The 20,923-nt window shown below is 46.5% G+C and overlaps 1 protein-coding gene across 50 annotated transcripts in view; it reads right to left on the bottom strand.

Annotated features, from left to right (window-relative positions):
* The window catches only part of LOC115079149 (GATA zinc finger domain-containing protein 14-like), a 437,489-nt gene that overhangs the window by 384,019 nt on the left and 32,547 nt on the right, over nt 1-20,923 (bottom strand). For all 50 annotated transcript variants that reach the window (XM_029582467.1, XM_029582591.1, XM_029582583.1 and 47 more), the window contains exons 4-5: nt 11,190-11,216; nt 8,996-9,022 (exon numbers count right to left, since the gene is read on the bottom strand). In XM_029582467.1, coding sequence (XP_029438327.1) covers nt 8,996-9,022; nt 11,190-11,216 — 54 coding nt within the window. The remainder of the gene's footprint in view (nt 1-8,995; nt 9,023-11,189; nt 11,217-20,923) is intronic.

Genomic DNA, 20,923 nt, shown 5'->3' with positions numbered 1-20,923 from the left:
AAGGTAAAATTTGTCTATTTGGTAATAATAATAAGATCTGCAACAGAGTGGTCATGCCTGAAGGACTAGCATAAATGAAAAGTGACTTAAGAAAGATTGAGGACTGGTTGAGGAATTGGTAGTTGGGATTCAATGCCAAGAAGTGCAAAGTCATGCATCTGGGGTCATCAATCCAAAAGAGCTTTATGTGATGGGTGGTGAAAGGCTAATCTGCACAGACTGGAAGAGGGTTCTTGGGGTGACAGTGTCTGGGAATCTGAAGTTGGTGAAACAACATGATAAGGTAATAGTTAAAGCCAGAAAAATGCTGGGATGCATAGAGAGAGGAATAACCAGTAAGAAAAAGGAGATGATAATCCCCTTGTACAGGGCCTTGGTGAGGCCTCACCTGGAGTATTGTGTTCAGTTCCGGAGACTGTATCTCAAAAGGGACAGAAACAGGATGGAGGCCGTCCAAAGAGGTGTGAAGAGAGTCTTAAGGATCTGAATATGTATACCCTGTAGGAGAGGAGGTGCAGGGGAGAAATGATACAGACCTTCAGAAAGGTTTTAATGATGTACAATCTTTAAACCTAAAGCTTGATGGGACGACTGGATGGATAATTTGGTCCTTTTCTGTCTTTTTCTATGTTTCTATGATACAGAATATGATCAGAGTTATGTATATCACAACAAAGCCTCCAAGACCTGAGATCTTTGATGCACCTTCTGATGATTCCTTGAGGAGGAATTGAATAACTAGCCATTTTTAGGAAGAATATCACAGAAGAAACAATGGCATTACAAAGCTGACAACACGCATCCCAAGATGTCTATGCATGTGATTTAGATAGGTGGTGATTATACATAGTAACATACAGGTCTATCCAGTAACGAGCGGTAGGAAGAGCTGCGTTAGTGCCCGGTGCACCTGCGGTTGCCGCACGCACAGTGCAGCTCACCTACCGCTCGATCCTGTATGTAAATAGCTTGCAAATGCAAGCTGCGTCTAAGAAGCGACCGTGAAGCATTAGGCCCGCGCAACCCATTTTACTGTGTAGAGCGCCTATACAGTATCCTGGGTGCGCGGGCCTAACGCGTCACGGCCACGCTGGTATCTGTCATTTCAAATGTCATTTGAATTGACAGATACCAGGAAGTCGGGATTGCCAGCTCCCCTCCAGACATCGTGTCTTCCCACGTGCCAGTCTCCTCTCCCCTCCTCCCGAAGCAGGGCGCAAAAAGCAGCCTTGCTCCGGGAGGAGGGAAGAAGGGATTGGCAGTACGAAGCGGCGAAGCGACTTACTTTTTGCACCCCCCTCCGGACATCGGACGACCTCTCCTGCCTCCAGCTGCTTGCGAAGATGGACGCCTGCACAGCCGCTGAAGACGTGGCATCACGGCATGTGACGCCACGTCTTCAGCGGCCGTGCAGGCGTCCATCTTCGCGAGCAGCTGGAGGCAGGAGAGGTCGTCCGATGTCCGGAGGGGCTGCAAAAAGTAACTCGCTTCGCCGCTTCAACGCTTTACACTGTCGCCGAGCGTAGGATTGCCCGTCCTCTCCCCTCTCTCACTTGCAACTTTTTTTTTTCGCTTTTTTTTTTGCTTCGGGAGGAGGGGAGAGGACTGGGGCTGCCCCGGAGACCAGTATCCATGGACGTGGCCAGGGCAGGTGAGCGGGGGCTGGGGGAAAGCTTGCCGCCTACCCTTACCCCTGCCTCTAACGCAGGGGTAAGGGTAGGCGGTAAGTTAGCAGGTTAAACGCGTGGCAAAACGGCAGGGTAAAATAGGGATAGTCGGGGCGCGGGTTACTGGATGGTAGGGAATAGCTAATTCGCTCGTTTGCATGCAATATACATGCCGCGTGCGTAAGGGGTTGCCCGGGGATTTTAGGATGTGGTAAGGGTAGGTTAAAGGGGATAGTGGATCGCAGGAAGGGCTAACGCGGCCGGAAAGTGAGTAGAACGCGGGTTAGGAGCGGGGTAAACGCGGCCGCAATTTACTGGATAGACCTGATAGTAATGAATGCAGAAAAGGACCAAATGGTCCATTCATTCTGCCCAGCGATCTTCTTATGTAAAAAAGGAAACAGTGGAGTGCCTCAGGGATCTGTACTTGTACCTGTGCTTTTTAATATATTTATAAATGATCTGGAAAGGAATACGATGAGTGAGGTGAACAAGTTTTCAGATGACACAAAATTATTCAGAGTGGTTAAATCACAAGCAGATTATGATACATTACAGGAGGACCTTGCAAGACTGGAAAATTGGGCATCCAAATGGCAGAAGAAATGTAATGTGGATAAGTGTAAAGCGATGCATATAGGGAAAAATAACCCATGCTGTAGTTACACAATGTTTTCTGTCTTAGGAGTTACCACCTTGGAAAGAGATCTAGGCGTCATAGTGGATAACACATTGAAATTGTTGGCTCAGTGTGCTGCAGCAGTCAAAAAAGCAAACAGAATGCTAGGTCAGGGTCTCTCTGTGCTCTGCATATGTGACTAAGGAGAGGTATTTTGCTGGCATGTAATTTCTGTGTAGGGATCTATAGCAATCTGGTTTCCTAATAAGAGTTTATTAGTGTTCTAGGGCCCGGTGTAATGTGTGCAGTGTTGCCTTTTCATAGATAAGGGTGTTAGGGTTGTTTTGGTATGGGAGGTTTATTATATTGTAATGTAATTCTGTTTGTTCGTGGGTTTCTGAGGGCCAAGCTCTCACCCAATACACATTATAAAAAGTCTAATTCCATAGGAGCTCCAAGGTTCTTTTTTGCAGAGTTTTCTGATTGGCAGCACAGCAGAGCATGTACATATAATATGCAGGTTGTAAGTGATATTTTTACCTCAGCAGACTGTGCTCTTGAATGTTCTTTGTCATGTACAATTTGTTATAAATGCACAATGTAAATTGTGTGTCTGTAAAGGGTGTGGGGATGTATGGAGTGATGTGTGTGCAAGGCTGTATGGTTTGCCTAGGGTACCTAATACCCTTCCCTATCCATGGTTTCTGGGCTGGGTGCAAGCATGTCAGTTCTTAAAACTGTAGATTGCAGGACAAGCTGGGATTTATTTTATGGGCCTGGGGCAGACACTGAATGAATTGGGGGGGGGGGGGGGGGAGCACAATAATTTTTCACACAGGGCAGCAAAAAAGCCAGCAGAGGCCCTCATAAAGGATTCTCTCTTTATCCCAAATTGTTATATCCTCAAAGATATTTGAAACTCTCTCACCAAAACCTGTTGAGGTTTTGGCACTGAGTTGTTAAGTTGAGAGCCATGTCTGAGAGGAAAAACATCGGTTTCTCTAAAGGCTTTTTCCTACGATCCCAGTATCCCTCAGAGAGAGGATGGCATGTCAGGTGAAGAGTCTAGAGAACATGGCGCCAATGATGCAGCGAGATCTGGAGCAGTGATAAAGGTTGGTGTAGAGTTGCTTACCAGAGCAGACTTTCAAAGCTGGTTTAGCAAGATCTGACACGATATGGAATCACTCAAACAGGAGCTATTAAGTATTCTCAGTTACTTACGTAAAGAATGCACTTAATTGGGTGGTCGGGTAGATGAACCTGAAAACACATTTGAATAGCAAGAGGCCGCGTGGGAACAGAAGTCAAAAAGCAGTGCAGTCCTTGAAAGAGGATAATGAAGTTTTGAAAAAATGGATTGAGGATCGTGAAAATAGATCTAGGAGGAAGAATCTCTGCTTAAGAGATGTCCCTGAAGGATCAGCCTATCTGTATTGCTCACAGGTTATGACCATCATTTGCATGGCGATTTTGGGTCAAGATGAGGAATCCCTAAAATTGCCTTAGAAAAAGCACATCAAGCCCAGGCAAAACTGAAGAATAAATTGGCAAGAGATATTGTGGTATTCTTTCATAAATATTCTGTTAAAGAGAAGTTACTAAATCAGGTGAGAAAAGCCCATAACACAGCTTAGAAAATAACCCCCTTAGTCTGTAAAAAGAATAGGTAAACTGGAATTACAGCATAAACAAAAAATATCCTCACATGTTGGGTCCAAGCTAGATGCTTTAAGGGGTGAACTAAAAAACCTGGAGATGGGCGAAATTATCTTTCAATTGGATAAAGTAAACCAAGACTACTATGAAGGGGACAATAAGGCTAGTCATTTTCTGGTGAGGAAACTAAAAGAAAAATCTGTACAAAATCAGATTTGAAAGATTAAAGATAGATCAGGGAAAATGATATTAGAGACTGATTTTCCCATTTCTACCAAGAATTATATTCTAAACATATGGATATTGAAAATGGGGAAATAGAAAGTATTTAGATGGGTCTTCGCTTCCACAGGTTGCAGAAGATCATCAGACAAAGCTAAATAAAGAGTTCACAGCCTTTGAGGTGGAACAGTTGATTAAGGAACTAAAAAAGGGGAAAGCACTGGGAATAGATGGTTTTTCAGCAGGTGTTTATAAAATGATGTTTTCAGTTATTGCTTCACCTTTGGCAGCTATGTTCAATCACTACTGCCTGATAATAACAATATAGCAGAAGATTGTAATAGGGCAGGAATCACAGTGGTGGCAAAGCCAGTTAGGGATGTGATATAATGTAGGTCTTATAGGCCCATAACACTTAGCAATGTGGATAAAAAAAAATGTAGTGAAAATCTTAGTCAAGAGGTTGGAATCTGTAGCACCAGAGTTAATTCATCCAGATCAGAGGGGGTTTTCCCATGGAGACTAGCATCTGGCAATGTGTTTTGGGTGATACATTTAGTTTGATGGACCCATTATAAGCATATCAATTTGGTTTTGTTAAAGGTGGATCCAGAAAAACAATTGATAATAATAAGCACATATTAGTTTTCCAGGACTACTCTGTGAAGCTCTCAGCACAACGGAAATAATTTGCGCCAGTTTGTTCGAAATAGCATGCACTGGGACTACAGTATGGATGGAGTTACATAGGAAACAGAAAGTAGGATTAAATGGTCAATTTTCTCAGTGGAGAAAGGTAAATAGAGGAGTGCCTTATGGATCTGTACTGGGACCAGACCTTTTTAACATTTTTAGAAATGACCTGGAGAAGGGAACGATGAGTGAGGTGATCAAATTTTCAGATAGCACAAAATTATTCAGAGAGTTAGGCAATATTATGTTTCATATTAGGAATTAAAAGTTCACAGATCATTATATTGGATTAATCAATAAATTGAGTTTTCACCTTTAATTCATGAAAGAGTGAAAGGAGGTTTTGGTCCCGTGACACGGACCGTGTTTCGCCACATGGGCTGCGTTGGGAGGGACAGAGACCCAGAAAATCAACTGATAATAATGCCAGAGGGTTTTCAGTACATAACCCAATGATCATGACCATATGCTCTGACAGGAGAAAATGGAGGTGTTGAGTAAAGGGAGTCTTGTGGAGGGCTATCCAGGAAAGAGTGAGCTGCAATTCCTGAGACAGTTACTGATCGGCATCTGTATAAGGCCTACCTTATGACCCAATTATTAAAAATGGAGGGAGGGCTCCGACCTAAACAAACCACATTGAAAGGCAGCTGGAGCAGTAAGTTGGTGTTGTCTCCTGTCAGAGCATACGGACATGATCATTGGGTTATGTACTGTAAACCCTCTGGCATTATTATCAGTTGATTTTCCGGGCCTCTTTCCCTCCCAATGCAGCCCATGTGGTGAAACACGGTCCTAGTTGGAGGACTTAAACTTCCTTCCAATGACTCATGAATAAAAGATAGAAACACTTAATTTAATGCTCTCCTCGCTTTATTTATTGATTAATCCATTATAAGGATCCGTGAACTTTTAGCACAATACTATCCCTATTTGTAGTTTTCACCAATAGAGTATACCGCTCACCATCTCCACTTCATTTGCTCATATTAGGAAATACCACCTAGATAAAGATCTAGGCATCTTCATGCACAATACATTGAAATCCTTGGCTCAGTGTGGGGCAGTGGTCAAAAAAGGCAGCAACATGTTAGGAACTATTAGGAAAGGGATGGTGAATAAATACAGAATGTCAGAAGAACACCTCTGTATTGTGTGAGTACTGAGTGCTTTTCTAGTGTCACCTTCTCAACTAGAAGGGGAGGAAGACTAGCCGAGTGGTTAGAGCAGCGGGCTATGAACCAGCAGACCAGCATTCAAGTCCCGCTGTCGCTCCTTGTGACCTTGGGCAAGTCACTTTACCCTCCATTGCCTCAGGTACAAAACTTAGATTTAAAAAACATAATAGTACTGAAAAAGGTACAGAGACAACGGCGACAACGGCTCCCCTAAGAGGAAATGCTAACGAGGTTAGGGCTGTTCCACTTGGAGAAGAGACATCGGAGTCGTTATATGATCAAATAAATTTATGAGATGAGTATGTTGGGTAAATATGGATCATTTAGTTACTCTTTCACATAATGCAAGGACTGTTAGCAAATAGCACAACAAATTGCAGAAAATACTTTTTCACTCAACACACAATTAGGCTCTAGAATTCAATGCTAGAGGATGTGGTTAAAGCAGTTAGTTTTAACCCAGGACTCCCCTATATCTGCATAATGTTGGGGGGAGGGGGTTGAATTGGGGTTCATGGAAGCAGAATTGCCACATTCTGCCAATGTTGTGGTAAAAATCAGGTGAAGATTATTTCAGAGGCCAGCGATGGGGAGAGGGTTGAGAGATCAGTAAGGACAATGTGGGTGAGGGGAAGGAGGGGAGATGGGAGCAGGTGTTGGTTTGTGAGTGGAAGTTTTATTCTCATCTATGGAAAGAGGCAGAAAACCAGAGAGGAAGAATCTCAGGTGGGAAAATTTGAGGGCATGGGTTCAATTGTTCATCTCTGCAGTCATTTACTATTTCAGAAGTGGATGTTTCATTCTGATTATAAATTCTTACAATTAGTACAACCAGGAAGTTGGTTTACCAGCCATTTGAGAGACAAATTGTCAACAAACACGAGATAATAGAAAGAGAAGTTAGGAAAAGGAATTAAGAACATAAGAAAATAAGAACATGCCATACTGGGTCAGACCAAGGGTCCATCAAGGCCAGCATCCTGTTTCCAACAGAGGCCAATCCAGGCCACAAGAACCTGGCAATTACTAGGGATGTAAATCGTTTTTTGACGATTTAAAATATCGTCCGATATATTTTAAATCGTCAAAAAATCGTTAGGGCCACGATACAATACCAATTCCCCCGATTTATTGTTAAAAAATCGTAAATCGGGGGAAGGGGGAGGGCAGGAAAACCGGCACACTAAAACCCCCTAAAACCCACCCCCGACCCTTTAAATTAAATCCCCCACCCTCCCGAACCCCCCCCAAATGCTTTAAATTACCTGGGGATCCAGCGGTGGTCCAGAACGGCGGCGGTCCGGAACGGCCCCCTCAATAGGATCGTGTTGTCTTCAGCCGGCGCCATTTTTCAAAATGGCCGCCGCAAAATGGCGGCGGCCATAGACCAAAACGATTCGACGGAGGAGGTCGTTCCGGACCCCCGCTGGACTTTTGGCAAGTCTTGTGGGGGTCAGGAGGCCCCCCCAAGCTGGCCAAAATTTTCTTGGGAGTCCAGCGGGGTTCCGGGAGCGATTTCTTGCCGCAAATCGTTTTCGTGCGGAAAATGGCGCCGGCAGGAGATCGACTGCAGGAGGTCGTTCAGCGGGAATCGTTTCCGTACGGAAAATGGCGCCGGCAGGAGATCGACTGCAGGAGGTCGTTCAGCGGGGATTCCGGACCGCCGCTGAACGACCTCCTGCAGTCGATCTCCTGCCGGCGCCATTTTCCGTACGAAAACGATTCGCGGCAAGAAATCGCTCCCGGAACCCCGCTGGACTCCCAGGAAAATTTTGGCCAGCTTGGGGGGCCTCCTGACCCCCACAAGACTTGCCAAAAGTCCAGCGGGGGTCCGGAACGACCTCCTCCTTTGAATCGTTTTGGTCTATGGCCGCCGCCATTTTGCGGCGGCCATTTTGAAAAATGGCGCTGGCTGAAGACAACACGTTCCTATTGAGGGGGCCGTTCCGGACCGCCGCCGTTCTGGACCACCGCCGGATCCCCAGGTAATTTAAAGCATTTGGGGGGGGGGTTCGGGAGGGTGGGGGATATAATTTAAAGGGTCGGGGTGGGTTTTTTGGGGGTTTAGTGTGCCGGCTCACGATTTTAACGATTTTTCACGATAGTTTACACACCCAAACGGCAACAATACGATTCCTTCCCCCTCCCAGCCGAAATCGATCGTTAAGACGATCGAGGACACGATTCACATCTCTAGCAATTACCCAAACAGTAAGAAGATCCCATGCTACTGATGTAATTAATAGCAGTGGCTATTCCCTAAGTAAACTTGATTAATAGCAGGTAATGGACTTCTCCTCCAAGAACTTATCCAAACCTTTTTTAAACACAGCTACACTAACTGCACTAACCACATCCTCTGGCAACAAATCCCATGATAACATGACCCAATATAGCAGCAGATAAGAGCCATAAGGGTCCATCTAATCTCCTGTGGTTAAAAACTAGCCTCAAATCTCTTTCCTTCATTCAGATTTGAGGCTAGTTTTTAACCGGAGGTAAGGGTCTAAGAATTAGGCCAAATGTAGGAAAATGAAAATCATGTCTACGCGTTACATTCAGAAAAGCAGAGCTGGCTGGCTTGCTGTGCACCCCAGGTCTGGGAGAAGAAAGGCTGCACCGACCCCAAGCACAGGGAGATCCAGTCCTACTTTTCACCACCGCCTGCACTGCTGCGAATTGTGATTTTTTTTTTCCAGCTTTCAGGGGACTCGGAAGTCCAGTCCCAGCATTAGATGGGGAAGAAAAGAGATAAGAACAGGCCGATCTTGGACGGCACTACTGATCGGAAGCTTAAAGGGACACAGTCGTCGCAATGCCCCCCCTCAGCGAGTGCAGGCGTGTGCCCGCCAAGCACGTGTGACCCCTTACCCATCCCCTACCCTTTCTGAGAAAGTTACACAAGTTTTAAGCAACAATTATTGTGAATAATTAGTAGGAGCTAAAGTTAGGCTTACCCGAGGAATCACAGAGGCAGCACCACCCTAAATGAAAGAAAAAGAGCAGTGATATTAGGGAGAATCTCTCCTGGGAAGTCACAGAATAGCAAAGTCACTTTATAGGGGAGACCCCAGGGTGAGAAACAAACTCCTGATCACCAGGAGACTTCTGTCCAGAATGAGGATTTGCTTTTGCATTAAATCCTTCCTGATTAGAGCCTCCGGGTGAGAAAGTCACAGTGGGATCTGTGTTACAGTGCATGACATGATGTGATCTCCATGTAAAAGTAACGTTCCACATCAGGAGATATCAGACCCAGATCTGAGCATCAGAAGTAAAAGCCCCCAAGATCCACAGCAGACGCTCTCACCCTCTCCTGGTTTTCCTATCATCATCCTTTGGATTTTAAGTATCGTTCTGTTTAGTATACACAAATGTCTGTACTAAAATATCTCAGTGTTCAGTTTGTGTAAACGTATGCATGTAACCTGATTAGATATCTATAAATGTGTTGCCCGTAACCCTTGCTCCCGGACCTGACCCATCCTCACTAGTGGCAGTAGGCAGCCGCCGGCACTCCCACACTCCCGCTGCCTTCTCAGGAGTTTCTGGCTCCTCTGTGGAAATCTCCAAATCACAGGGGGGTCTCCCCATGTGTGCCGCAGGAAGACACCGCTGTCCAGCATCCTTCCTCTCTCTAAGCATTCGTGCACGCACCTTGCCAGCCTTTAAGGGAGCCATGGCGGAAAACTAACGTGTGGCCCTTGCCTTGGACTGAGTCATGTTTGTCCCCACAGGAAACAGCTCTCACCCCCTCCACAGTGATCTCAGAACCAGGCTGTCCTGGAGCAGGATCGGGTCTCCTCCCAGAACCTCCAGTTTAATGCACACGGTGACGGCACTGAACCCCAGGACCCCCCTAAAGCTGCTTAATGTTGGGGGGAGGGGGTTGAATTGGGGGTTCATGGAAGCAGAATTGCCACATTCTGCCAATGTTCAGGTGAAGATTATTTCAGAGGCCAGCGATGGGGAGAGGGGTGAGAGATCAGTAAAGGCAATGAGGGTGAGGGGAAGGAGGGGAGATGGGGAGCAGGTGTTGGTTTGTGAGTGGAAGTTTTATTCTCATCTATGGAAAGAGGCAGAAAACCAGAGAGGAAGAATCTCAGCTGGGAAAATTTGAGGGCATGGGATCAATTGTTCATATCTGCAGTCATTTACTATTTCAGAAGTGGATGTTTCAATCTGATTACAAACTCTTACAATTAGTACAACCAGGAAGTTGGTTTACCAGCCATTTGAGAGACAAATTGTCAACAAACAGGAGACAATAGAAAGAGAAGTTAGGAAAAGGAATTAAGAACAGAAGAACATAAGAACATGCCAAGAGGGTCAGAACAAGGGTCCATCAAGCCCAGCATCCTGTTTCCAACAGAGGCCAAAACCAGGCCACAAGAACCTGGCAATTACCCAAACACTAAGAAGATCCCGTGCTACTGATGCAATTAATAGCAGTGGCTATTCCCTAAGTAAACTTGATTAATAGATGTTAATGGACTTCTCCTCCAAGAACTTATCCAAACCTTTTTTAAACCCAGCTACACTAACTGCACTAACCACATCCTCTGCAACAAATTCCATGTTACCATGACCCTATATAGCAGCAAATAAGAGCCAAAAGGGTCCATCTAATCTCCTCCGGTTAAAATCTAGCCTCAAATCCGAATGGGGGAAAGAGAAGTGGGAGGTAAGGGTCTAAAAAGTAGGTGAAACATAGGAAAATGAAAATCATAACCACGCGTTACATTCAGAAAAGCAGAGCTGGCTGGCTTACTATGCACCCCAGGTGTGGGAGAAGAAAGGCTGCACCGACCCCAAGCACAGGGACATCCAGTCCTAGTTTTCGCCACCACCTGCACTGCTGGGCCTTGTCATTTTATTTTTTTTACAGCTCTCAGGGGACTGGGAAGTCCAAATCTCAGCATTCGATGGGGGAGAAGCGAGATAAGAACAGGCCGATCTCGGACGGCGCTGCTGATTGGAAGCTTAAAGGGACCCAGTCATCGCAATGTCCCCTCTCAGCGAGTGCAGGCGTGTGCCCGCCAAGCACGTGTGACCCCTTACCCATCCCCTCCCCTTTCTGAGAAAGTTACACAAGTTTTAAGCAAGCGACAATTAATGTGAATAATTATCAGCAGCTAAAGTTAGGCTTACCCGAGGAATCACAGAGGCAGCACCACCCTAAGTGAAAGAAAGAGAGCAGTGATATTAAGGGAGAATCTCTCCTGGGAAGGTCACAGAATAGCAAGGTCACTTTATAGGGGAGACCCCAGGGTGAGAAACAAATTCCTGATCACCATGAGATTTCTGTCCAGTCTGAGGATTTGCTTTTGCATTAAATCCTTCCTGATTAGAGCCTCCGGGTGAGAGAGTCACAGTGGGATCTGTGTTACAGTGCATGACATGATGTGATCTCCATGTAAAAGTAACATCCCACATCAGGAGATATCAGACCCAGATCTGAGGATCAGAAGTAAAAACCCCCAAGATCCGCAGCAGACGCTCTCACCCTCTCCTGGGAAGTCACAGAATAGCAAAGTCACTTTATAGGGGAGACCCCAGGGGGAGAAACAAACTCCTGATCACCATGAGATTTCTGTCCAGTCTGAGGATTTGCTTTTGCATTAAATCCTTCCTGATTAGAGCCTCCGGGTGAGAGAGTCACAGTGGGATCTGTGTTACAGTGCATGACATGATGTGATCTCCATGTAAAAGTAACATCCCACATCAGGAGATATCAGACCCAGATCTGAGGATCAGAAGTAAAAACCCCCAAGATCCGCAGCAGACGCTCTCACCCTCTCCTGGGAAGGTCACAGAATAGCAAAGTCACTTTATAGGGGAGACCCCAGGGGGAGAAACAAACTCCTGATCACCAGGAGACTTCTGCCCAGTCTGAGGATTTGCTTTTGCATTAAATCCTTCCCATTTAGAAACACCCCCCCCCCCCCCCCCCAGGTTGAGGACTGCCCGTGGGAGCTCTGTTACAACTTATCACATAATGGGGATTACACATAAAAGAAATATTCCACTTCAGGTGATATCTGACCCAAATCTGAGGATGAGACTTAAAACCCAATAAGACCTTCACCAGATGCTTTCTCTCTGTCCCAGTATGTAGTAAAAAAAGCCTGGGGCTCAGTTTGTGTAAATGTATGCATGTAACCTGGTTTTATGTGTGTAAATGTCTGTATTAAAGGAGCCTGGGACTCACTTTGTGTAAACAATGTGAAACAATGCGACAAGGCGATAGCAAAAGCCAGAAGAATGCTGGGCTGCATAGAGAGAGGAATATCGAGTAAGAAAAGGGAAGTGATTTTCCCCTTGTACAGGTCCTTGGTGAGTACTGTGTTCAGTTCTGGAGACCGTATCTACAAAGAGACAGAGACAGGATGGAGGCGGTCCAGAGAAGGGCGACCAGGATGGTGGAGGGTCTTCATGGGATGACTTATGAGGAGAGATTGAAGAATCTAAATATGTACATCCCTGGAGGAAAGGAGGAGCAGGGGTGATATGATTCAGACTTTCAGATACTTGAAAGGCTTTAACGATCCTAAGACAATGACAAACCTTTTCCATCAGAAAAAAATCAGCAGAACCAGAGGTCACGAGCTGAGGATCCAGGGGGGAAGACTAAGAACCAATGTCAGGAAGTATTTCTTCACTGAGAGGGTGGTGGATGCCTGGAATGACCTTCCGGAGGAAGTGGTGAAGTCTAAAACTGTGAAGGACTTCAAAGGAGCGTGGGATAAACACTGTGGATCCATCAAGTCTAGAGGACGTAAATAAAGAGAATACAGAATGCTGAACAAGCAACAGACCTCAAGATAGAAGGGCTCAGAATAGAAGAACAGGAAGCCGCTGCTGCTACAGCCGCCGCCACTGCCGAAGTGCGCAGAAAGGCTGAGCTAGAGATCGCCTCAGACCTGTTTCAGTAAAAGGGAGAAGCAGCAGCCCTTGAAGCCCAAAATATAGGACTTGTTCTGTTGGGGGTGGGGGTGGGGGGGGGGGGGTTGTCACAGCCACGAAAAGTAGCAGACGCAGGGATCAATAACCCAAAGGTGGAAGGAGGCGGCAGAACACTGCACAGAGCGGCAGTAGCCACAGAGGCATTCATGGAGCGGGATGCCAGTGGCCAGTGGTTGTTGTTCCACCTTCACGGAGCGGAAGGATGGAGGCCTGCCATCTCCAAAAAAACCCAAAACAAAACAGGATTTGGTAAGAGTATGAAAAATTACCGGTGAGGTCATAGGCTATAGGTATTGCCAATTATTAGGCTTGTTCAATATTTGTTGTTTGTTAATGTGGCTCGCGGGAATGGGGGCTACTACCTGGAGATAATATCCTTGTTCAGTGTACATACACACGGTTGATGAGACTCCACCATTGCTCTGGGCTTCAACGGCAAGAGGTAATGTGGAAGAAAAAAAAAATTGTATTCCCAGGGAAGCGAGGTGTAGCTGGGCCGATACTTTACTTTCAATGCATGCCCAGCGTAGCTCTCTGCTTCAACAGCAAGGAAGAAAGTCTAATAATTCTCTTTCAACGCATAGCTCTCTGCTTCAATGGCAGGGGGAATGATGAAGGGAGGATCTGTATGTGGATTGCATAGTCTGGGTGGACAGGGGCAGGGGTGTGGGCTGCTTATTGCAGCGGTTACTACCCCTAATTGAGCTGGATATTCACTTGGATGCAGTTCCAGCGCTGCTCTCTACATTGATAGTGGGGTGGAGGGGAAATAGAACTAGAGAGTACTAGAAGCCAGGCGTAACAAGTATGAGACAGAAGAAAAAAACAAAGAACATAGCTTGCTGGGCAGACTAGATGGGCCGTTTGGTCTTCTTCTGCCGTCATTTCTATGTTTCTATGTTTCATTTCTAAATGTCTGCATGTAACCTGGTTTTATGTGTGTAAATGTCAGTATTAATGTAGCCTGGGACTCATTTTAGTGTAAAATTATGCATGTAATCTGGTTTTATGTGTTTAAAATTGTGTATTAAAGTAGCCTGGGACTCACTTTGTGTAAATGTTGCATGTATCCTGGTTTTATCAATTTCTGAGGGAGGGGCTTTGTGAGCGGTGCTTCCCCGACGGGGAAGGCACCCTGCAGTCCTCCGGTGCGATTTCGGACCTGCCTCCTCCTCAGCCTGGGCGGCGCGGGCCGGCCATGACGCCGCCTTTGGCGGGAACGGCGGCCATTTTAGGGGGACAGCGTGAGACGGACTCGCTCCCAGATGCAGACAGGATTGGTTGCACTGGCTCTCAACAGGCTTTGCCCCCGGCGGGGGGTTTGCCCGACCGGGGCTCCCAGGACGGTCCCCCCCCCAGGGATTCCAATCAGCTCCCCGTTTTTCTCACCTGATTTTATTCTGGTAATGCACATGGCTTATTTGCAGGGTATGGGAGCGCAGGCGCTGAATCCCCTAGGGGGCCCCTCCCCCGAAGGTTCCTAAACTTGCTGTTGGTCTCACCGCCTCGCCCGTTACGCCTGGATCCCTGCCGGGTCCCTCTCCCATGCCACCCCGGTGTACCACAGGGGCGGCTTCGCCGGTGAGAGACGACTCCCCTGAACCCCCGGAGGCGCATCCGGATGGACATACGGAAGGGGACGACTCTCGAGCCCTACGGATTTTTCAAAAAGAAGAGCTGGATGAACTCATCCACCATATTATTCAGGAACTGGACCTCGACCCACCTCCAGATCCGCCGATCCCTGTGGCTCCTGCCGTCGCCACCTCTTCTCGCAAAGGGGATCCAGTACTTTCCATCCTCCGTCCTAGGGCAAGGGCTTTCCCTATCCATGAGTCCTTCCTACAGCTTCTCACCAGGGAGTGGGACACTCCCGAGGCATCCTTGAAAGTCACACGCGCCTTGGAAAAGCTATACCCGCTTTCTGAGGATTTTTTGGATCTTATCAAGGTGCCCAAGGTGGATTCAGCAGTGTCGGCAGTGACCAAGAGGACGACCATCCCGGTCACGGGTGGAACGGCCCTGCGGGATACGCAGGACCGTAAACTAGAAACCTTCCTCAAGAGGGTCTTCGAAGTCTCCGCCCTAGGTATGCGGGCCGTGATGTGCAGTTCGCTCGCACAAAGGGCCAGCTTACTCTGGGTACAGCAGCTTCTCACCTCTCAGGAGTTGCCCCCCGAAGAGGCCGCCCAGGCGGACCGTCTTGAATCTGCCATAGCATACGGGGCGGACGCCTTGTATGATTTCTTTCGCGTAATGGCACGGTCCATGGTTTCGGTTGTAGCAGCCCGACGGCTCTTGTGGCTTCGCAACTGGGCGGCGGATGTTTCCTCCAAGTCGAGCCTTGGCTCCCTCCCCTTTCGGGGAAAGTTTTTATTTGGAGAGGACCTGGATCAGATCATCAAGTCACTGGGGGAAAATTTGGTGCATTGGCTGCCGGAGGATAGACAGCGTTCCTTCAGGTCTTTTTCTTCCGGTAGAACCAGGGCCAGGGCAGAGCGAAGTTATAGGTCTTACCGGCAGTCCGGTTCCCGGACACAGCCGACAAGATCCCAGCCTTGGTCTCGTTCCTTTCGTGGGCGGAGGCCCGTGAGAGTGGGTGCTGGACACCATAAGAGACGGTTACGCCTTGGAGTTTGTCCGCCCCCCGAGGGACCGGTTCATCTTCTCCCCCTGCGGTTTGGATCTCAAGAGGATAGCGGTTCAACAAACACTAGACCGACTGCAGGAAATAGGGGCCATCGTTCCCGTCCCCTTCGACGAGGTGGGCTTGGGCCACTATTCCATTTACTTCATCGTTCCCAAAAAGGACGGTTCCTTTCGGCCCATCCTGGACTTGAAGTAGGTAAACAAGGCCCTCAGGGTCAGCCGGTTCCGCATGGAGACTCTTCGATCAGTGATTGCCGCAGTGCACAAGGGAGAATTCCTCGCTTCACTGAATCTCTCGGAAGCATACTTTCACATTCCAATCCTGCCGGCTCACCGGCGGTATCTTCGCTTCAAGATTCTCGGTCAACACTTTGTCTCGGCGACGTGGAAGTCGTTGCACACTTTTTTCCAGACATTACAGACTACACCTGGCGCCTCAGTACACGGGTTCTTTTGGCAGTATGAACTTGAGAATTTTCTTTGAACGCCAATTTTATTCATATCCCTTGTTAGATCACTTTAGCATGTTTTATCTAGAATAATCAAGGTGTTTTCTTTAGAAATACATCTATTACATCAGAACCTTACTGAAGTCGCTGTGTATGCTGCCCTGACTTTCAGATTTGGAAACCTAACACCTAAGAATAAAAGCAAAATACCTGTAGACATAACAGACATTTTAAACAAAATAACATGGAATTATTTCTCAGGTGTCCCTCTATTTACCCACTCCTGCACAAAGGTTTCACATTTGCTTGGTTTTCTCCGGAAATTGTTATTCACGTACAGGGCAACCCTGCAAGAAGGAACCCGGAAAGGACTGGAAACATTAAATGAGGAAGGAACAGGGAGACAATGATAGACAGACTCTGGAAGAAGAGGGGAGAGAATGTAAGAAGAGAGCTGGCGAAAGATACTGATAAGCGATAAAGATACAAGGAAACACTTTCAGTTTAAGGCGCTTCCCTTCGGTTTGGCGACCGCACCTCGGACCTTCAAAAAGATCATGGTAGTGGTGGCGGCGGCCCTCTGCAAGGAGGGTATCCTAGTACATCCGTACCTAGACGACTGGCTGATTCGAGCGAAGTCCTTCTCACATGGTCAGACCTCAGTGGCCAGAGTAGTACAATTCCTACGCTCTCTGGGCTGGGTGGTGAACCTTCCAAAGAGTTCCCTTGTGCCCTCGCAATGCCTGGATTTCTTAGGAGCGAGCTTCGATACCCGGCTGGGTATGGTGTTCCTGCGCCAGGACAAGGCGCAAGCCCTGAGGGAGCATGTGTCTCGGTTTTCGGATTTGGAAGAACCAACCGCCTGGAATTATCTGCAGCTCCTGAGAGTAATGGCCTCCACCATTGACATGGCACCCTGGGCGTTTGCACACCTGCGTCCACTGCAGGCGTCCCTGCTATCCCGTTGGAAACCAGTCTCCCAGGAGTATCAGGTGATCCAGGTACGTACAGGGAAAAGAAAATACTAAGGTAACCATGGGGGTACCAGAGGTTGAGGATAAAGGGGGGTAGAGAGTGGAGAGACTGACACTGTTATAAGAACTGAATGGTTCAATTACAGGGATTTTCGGAAGAAAGGGGATGTCGGTTGTTGGTTGCTTTGTATTCGTGTGTCTTGGCTCTTGTGTCTATTTTTGCATTTATTTAAAAATAACTTTTGGTACCTTGTTTTATGTGTATAAATATCTGTATTAAAGTAGCATGGGACTCATTTTGTGTAAATGTCTGTATGTAACCCTGTTTTATGTCAGTAAATATTGTATTAAAGTAGCTTGGGACTCACTTTGTGTAAATGTCTGCATGTAACCTGGTTTTATGTGTGTAAATATCTGTATTGAAGTAGCCTGGGTCTCACTTTGTGTAAATGTCTGCATTTAACCTGTTTTTATGTGTGTAAATATCTGTTTTAAAGTAGCCTGGGGCTCAGTTTGTGTAAATGTGTGCATGTAACCTGGTTTTATGTGTGTAAATGTCTGTACTAAAATAGTCTGGGGCTCAGTTTGTATACATGTATCAATGTATCCTGGTTTTATGTGTGTAAATATCTGTTTTAAAGTAGCCTGGGGCTCACTTTGTGTAAATGTATGCATGTAACCTGGTTTTATGTGTGTAAATGTCTGTACTAAAATAGCCTGGGGCTCACTTTGATAAATGTCTGCATGTAACCTGGTTTTATGTGAGTAAATGTCTGTATTAATGTAGCCTGGGGCTCAGTTTGTGTAAATGTATGCATGTAACCTGGGTTTATGTGTGTAAATATCTGTATTAAAGTAGCCTGGGACTCACTTTGTGTAAATGTATGCATGCAACCTGGTTTTATGTGTGTAAAAGCAAGTTTGCTTACCGTAAACGATGTTTCCGTAGATAGCAGGATGAATTAGCCATGCTGTCATGTGATCTGTCAATCAGGCCCGGGAGGCGGAACTTGTCAAAGCAGAGAACAGAGCTTTGCTCTCTGCGGTTGCGCGTGTGTTCCCGCGCAGGAAAGTAACGGTATCTCCTCAGTCTGCCAGGAGGAGCTTGATGTTGTGGTGGCGGCTGAGTAACTAAAAAGATGAGGTAGCTTTTGCTGCAGTAGTAGGCTGTTGTGCCTGTTGTCTCTGGTTACGTGGTTTACCTCTTCGTTGATTTGATGTATTGGTTTGTGGAGCAGGACGCTGATAGGAAGGGTATGACTGGTTACGAAACATTTGATAAGATCTATAGGGTCGTCTGGCATAAGGCTGTCTACGAGCAGATGCCACATAACGACGTGTAGTCGAGTAAATAGGATTCGATGTTAGAGATTGTACTGCTAGAGCTTCCTCTTTTAATTTACTTACTGCTTCCTGGAACTTTTCCCCGAACAGGTTATCTCCTGTGCATGGGAGGTTTGTTAGTTTCTCATGCAAGTCATCCTGTATGGAACTTGAACGTAACCATGCTAGTCTGCGGGCTGCAATAGCTGCTGCAGATGCCCTGGATGATGTTTCATGTGCCTCATAGATTGACCTCAAGAGGTGTCGAGAACATTCTTCCATGTCATGAAGAGGCTGAGGTATCTGTTCAGCTACTGAGGAATGTATACCTTTCATAGCTAGAATACACTCATATAAATATTGTACCATGTAGAACTGATGTTGCATAATTCTTGCTGTTAACATCGAGTTATGGTATATTTTCCTGCCAAATTCATCCAAATAGTTGTTGTCTTTCCCCGGTGGAAAAGTAGTGTGCAACTTTGTTTTCCTGAACCTTTGCATCGCCGACTCTACTACGATTGATGTGTGAGGTAATTGTGGTAGAGTGTATAGTGATGCTTTCTTCATACGAAATTTCATATCTGTTTTCCTGGAAACAGCTGCAGTTGAATAAGGCATTTCCCAGGATTTTTGTAAGACGGAATGCAGGATTTCTTGTGGTGGAAGAGATGTTGGTTCCACCTGAGAATCAAATATCTTTAGAAGTCCAAGGGTTTCCGCTCTAGGGTCTGTTTCCTTTTGGATCTCTAGGTGTAGAATGGTACCCATTTTTTCTATGAATTTTGGGTATGTAAGGTCTTCAGGAGGGGAATACGGCTCCTGTAGTTGGTCCTGCGTATCTGACAGACATCCCACTGATGATGATGGGGATGTTTGTATTGAAGGAGAATCAAAAGATGTATCCTGTATATGAGTAGGCGAGGCTGGTTGGTTTAACCTGGGAGATGTCGGTGGTTCTGCCGACTGCTCTTCATTAGACTGTGCTTTATGTTTCGTAGCATTGTCCTCAGAAGTATTAGTCATTTTAAATGATGATTGAAGCGTCTCGTAAAATCATGCTAGAGACTGCGACAATTGAAAAAATGCTTCTCTTGTATGAGAGGGCATTACCATACGATTGTCTTGTTGATGTGAGATAGTTCTTGGAGGTGAAGTTGCAGGAACTTTCCTATCTCTCTGTGTCTTATTGACTGGAGTATTTCTTAAGTCTTCCGAATCTGAAGAAGTGGTAGAGGAAAGAATTTGTACCAGTTCTCTTAATGAGCCGGTAGTAGATGGAACTTTATGAGATGATTTAGAAGTCGAAGGACTCATCTCCCATGTAGCACTCCTGTTTTTTAATCTTTTAGAATGGGAGTGGTGTGAGTACTTATGATAGTCCTCGGATGACGACTCAGTATCTGTGACTTCAGCCTTGGAAGAAGAGCTATGTGAAGGGTATCGTTTTCACTTCAATTCTCTCTTTAATTTTTGAGGTGAGTAATTTTGGTTTCTACGCGCAGATCTTCATCTACGCGCTGATTTAGATTTATGCGCGGATGTATATTTACGCGCAGATGTAGAGGTATGCGCAGGTATGCGCGTATGCGCGACTGTAGACTCATGCGCGCTTGAATATCTGTGCGTGGAAGTAGAACTGTGCGCGGTTGTAGTTTTATGCGCATATTTCTTTGATCCCGAGCGCACAGGGTTTTTTGGCGCCGTGCGCATAAGTTTTCTTACAGTCGACGCCGTGCGTGCAGGTGTTTCCGGCGCCATGCCCATAGGTGTTTCCGGCGCCGTGCGCATATCTGGTCGGCGCAGTGGTCTCTTCTGCGCCATGCGCGCCGGAAGGGGTAAGTTGTGCGCAGACTCTGTCTTTGGCACGGTATATGCGCATCTGGCGCCATAGGCGCAGAAGTCGTCGGCGCCAAGGTTTCCTTCTCTGATAAGGTATCTTGCGGCTCTTTAGGCACTGAGGATTTCTGAGAATCCATTGGCCTTCGTCTTTTTGGCATTCCATTACCTCCTAGAATGGAGGATTTAGGATCAGACGAGAAAGTTTTCTTTTTTGTTGGAGCCGAAGAAGTTAACGGGCCCGGCGATGAGTGAGCCTCCAACGGATCCCGTGAGGCAAAAAGTTCTTGAAGCCTATAGGCTCTTTGTTTTAATGCTCTAGGTGACATTTTAGAGCAATACTCACAATTCTGTGGACTGTGGTGTGGACCGAGACATTTATAGCATCGGTCGTGTCTGTCGGTGATCGACATTCTTTTTCCACAAGGACAGGGTTTAAACCCCGGTTTTGACATTTTAATCTGTTTTGTTTTTTTTAAACTGAGGAGAAATCAGCTCCGCGTGCGTTCCCGCTCGCGGAAAAATCAGACTGAGGAGATACCGTTACTTTCCTGCGCGGGAACACACGCGCAACCGCAGAGAGCAAAGCTCTGTTCTCTGCTTTGACAAGCTCCGCCTACCGGGCCTGACTGACAGATCCCATGACAGCATGGCTAATTCAGCCCTGCTATCGACGGAAAAATAT

This window comes from Rhinatrema bivittatum, chromosome 1 (genome assembly GCF_901001135.1).
Source record: "Rhinatrema bivittatum chromosome 1, aRhiBiv1.1, whole genome shotgun sequence".
Lineage (NCBI taxonomy): Eukaryota > Metazoa > Chordata > Amphibia > Gymnophiona > Rhinatrematidae > Rhinatrema > Rhinatrema bivittatum.
The sequence above is the reverse complement of the archived record's forward strand: the minus strand, read 5'-3'. Positions and strand labels throughout refer to the sequence as shown.